This window comes from Charadrius vociferus, unplaced genomic scaffold, assembly GCF_000708025.1.
Source record: "Charadrius vociferus isolate BGI_N301 unplaced genomic scaffold, ASM70802v2 scaffold7, whole genome shotgun sequence".
Taxonomy (NCBI): Eukaryota; Metazoa; Chordata; class Aves; order Charadriiformes; family Charadriidae; genus Charadrius; species Charadrius vociferus.
The window spans coordinates 8061933-8064098 of NW_009649308.1; the positions used below are offsets into that span (position 1 = coordinate 8061933).

General features: G+C 40.8%; 1 protein-coding gene across 2 annotated transcripts in view; it reads right to left on the reverse strand.

Annotated features, from left to right (window-relative positions):
* The window catches only part of ACSL4 (acyl-CoA synthetase long-chain family member 4), a 15100-nt gene that overhangs the window by 11673 nt on the left and 1261 nt on the right, over positions 1-2166 (reverse strand). Inside the window, exons 3-4 of one of the 2 annotated variants that reach the window (XM_009889294.1) lie at positions 667-776; positions 437-575 (exon numbers count right to left, since the gene is read on the reverse strand). In XM_009889294.1, coding sequence (XP_009887596.1) covers positions 437-575; positions 667-776 — 249 coding nt within the window. Of the gene's footprint in view, positions 1-432; positions 576-666; positions 777-2166 lie in introns of both variants that reach the window. The other variant, XM_009889295.1, reaches the window with a different exon arrangement.

Genomic DNA, 2166 nt, shown 5'->3' on the forward strand with positions numbered 1-2166 from the left:
GGTTAAAAAAAAAAAAAAAAAAAAAAAAAAAAGCCTCAAGTGCTTTATTCTCTTTTCTTAGGAAAAATAGTGAACATAAGATGAATAAAAGTGTTCCGTTTTCTGCTACTTTTACCTGCACCAGATTCTATTTCACTTCCTAAAACAAAGGTGGAGTCTTAAAATTGAATTATTCTCGTTATAGTTTAGAAGTTAAAAATACAAGTTTTACCCTGAAATACCTGACACTTGAACAAAGGTGCAGGACAATAAATAGAGATCAAACAAACATTCTGTTTATTTAAAGGAAGCCAGAGGATGAACTGGCAATCTGCCACTGCCTTTGTGTTAGAGACCTGCACGGGTGGGTTTTTTTCTGCTACGCATCCCTCTTAACCTAGCTCTGATTTCACTGTTAACATTGCTTGCTTAATCCTCTGTGAAGTGATTCACTTACAGTTCTCTGGTTTGGCTCCCAGCTCTTCTACTGTCTGCATGCTATGAATCTCCACATTTTCAGGGTATTCCGATTTATTGATAGTCTTCTTGTCCACATAAATGATATGTTTAAGACAGGACACCTGTGGCAATGCAGTCTATAAAAGAGAAATAAAATTTTTAGCGCTGACTGCACTGTAAACTTATTACAGGGTTGCTTGTAAGCATGTGAAGCTGGTACCAAATTACCTTAAGCTTGCTCTCGAGAAGTTCTACGCTAGTGACCAGATATGATGCTCCACACTCATTGAGACCATAGGTTACTGCCTCTTCACCCAGGGTGGCATACAACGTAACAACTGTTACAGGGAGGAGAGGGAGAACAGGAAAGAAACGTTAAAGGAATACTAAGTGCAAAAACTCTTGCTGTAGCTCACTGGAAAGCATTGCAGGAGGGGCGGGTGGGGCCATAAAATGAGCTCAATGGGGAGTTTTCTAATTTGGAAACAAACCAGCTTTGAATTTTTCCACATCAGAATTTTATGCTACAAGAGACCTCCGAAATGAGGACAGTTGTATAGGAAGCATTTCTTTACTGACAGGGCGGTCAAACACTGGAACAGGCTTCCTAGAGAGGTGGTCGATGCCCCAAGTCTGTCAGCGTTTAAGAGGCGTTTGGACAATGCCCTTAAGGACACACCTTAACTTTTGGTCAGCCCTGAATGGGTCAGGCAGTTGGACTAGATGATCGTTGGAGGTCCCTTCCAGCTGAAACGGTCTATTCTATAGCAGAAGAGAAATCATCAAAACAAAGAGATCCACTAAACCCCAACACTAATGCCCTAAGCAATCACACAGTAAGCAGCTGAGAAGGCCTCCTGCCCCTGAGCTCTCCGCAGCCAGAACCCGGGAGGAGAGGTGACACTCTAAACAGCGCAGGGCACCAGTTGCAGCTTAAAGCTATGCGCTTCTACAGGCAGCTCTTCCAGCAGCGTCAGCTACTTTGCTTGCTCCCATGAAATTATTGATGGGGGCAAGGCAGAGAATCAGACTAAGGAATCAAACTGTTTTTCACATTGCGAGATTATTTTTAACCCTGACTGGCTACAGCAATGCCATTAAGTACCTCACAGGCACCAAGAAGTTCACTCTTCCTATTATCTCTTTATTGAAAAAAATACCTTCCTTTAGTATTGTCTGCTATCTCAAACTCTAACCTCCAAAGACCATTAAAGGAATTTAATATTCCTGTGAAATAGGGTTGAAGTGGAAGGGACAAAAAGAGAGTAATGTTATATAGCTGATTCTTCCTGCCTCTCAAAGCCTGAGGATCAAGACCAAATCAACCATCCCTCTCCTACTTCAATAGCAGTATTAGCTCTTCCGTTATTGCCCTTTAACAGCCTCTCTGCATATTTTACTGTACAACCTTCTCCTCACACAGTCAGCTACTATGAATACTGGAAGAAAGAGGCAACTTAGTGCAAGCAAAAACATAAGGTGGCAACGAAAATAAGCTATGGGTCATTGTGTGTTGTATGCAGGCTGGGCATGTGAGTGCATAGTAACCTTTGCCATTTCACCCAGAAATTTGCATTAATTACATCAGTTACAGATTTTTGACAGCTTAAATAAAAATCTAAAGAAAAAATTAAAAGAAAAAACTCATATACATAATTGTAATGAACTTGAGCAGTTAAAAAATGTCACCAAAACCCCCTTAGACTAGTGTATGATTTTGATTACCGT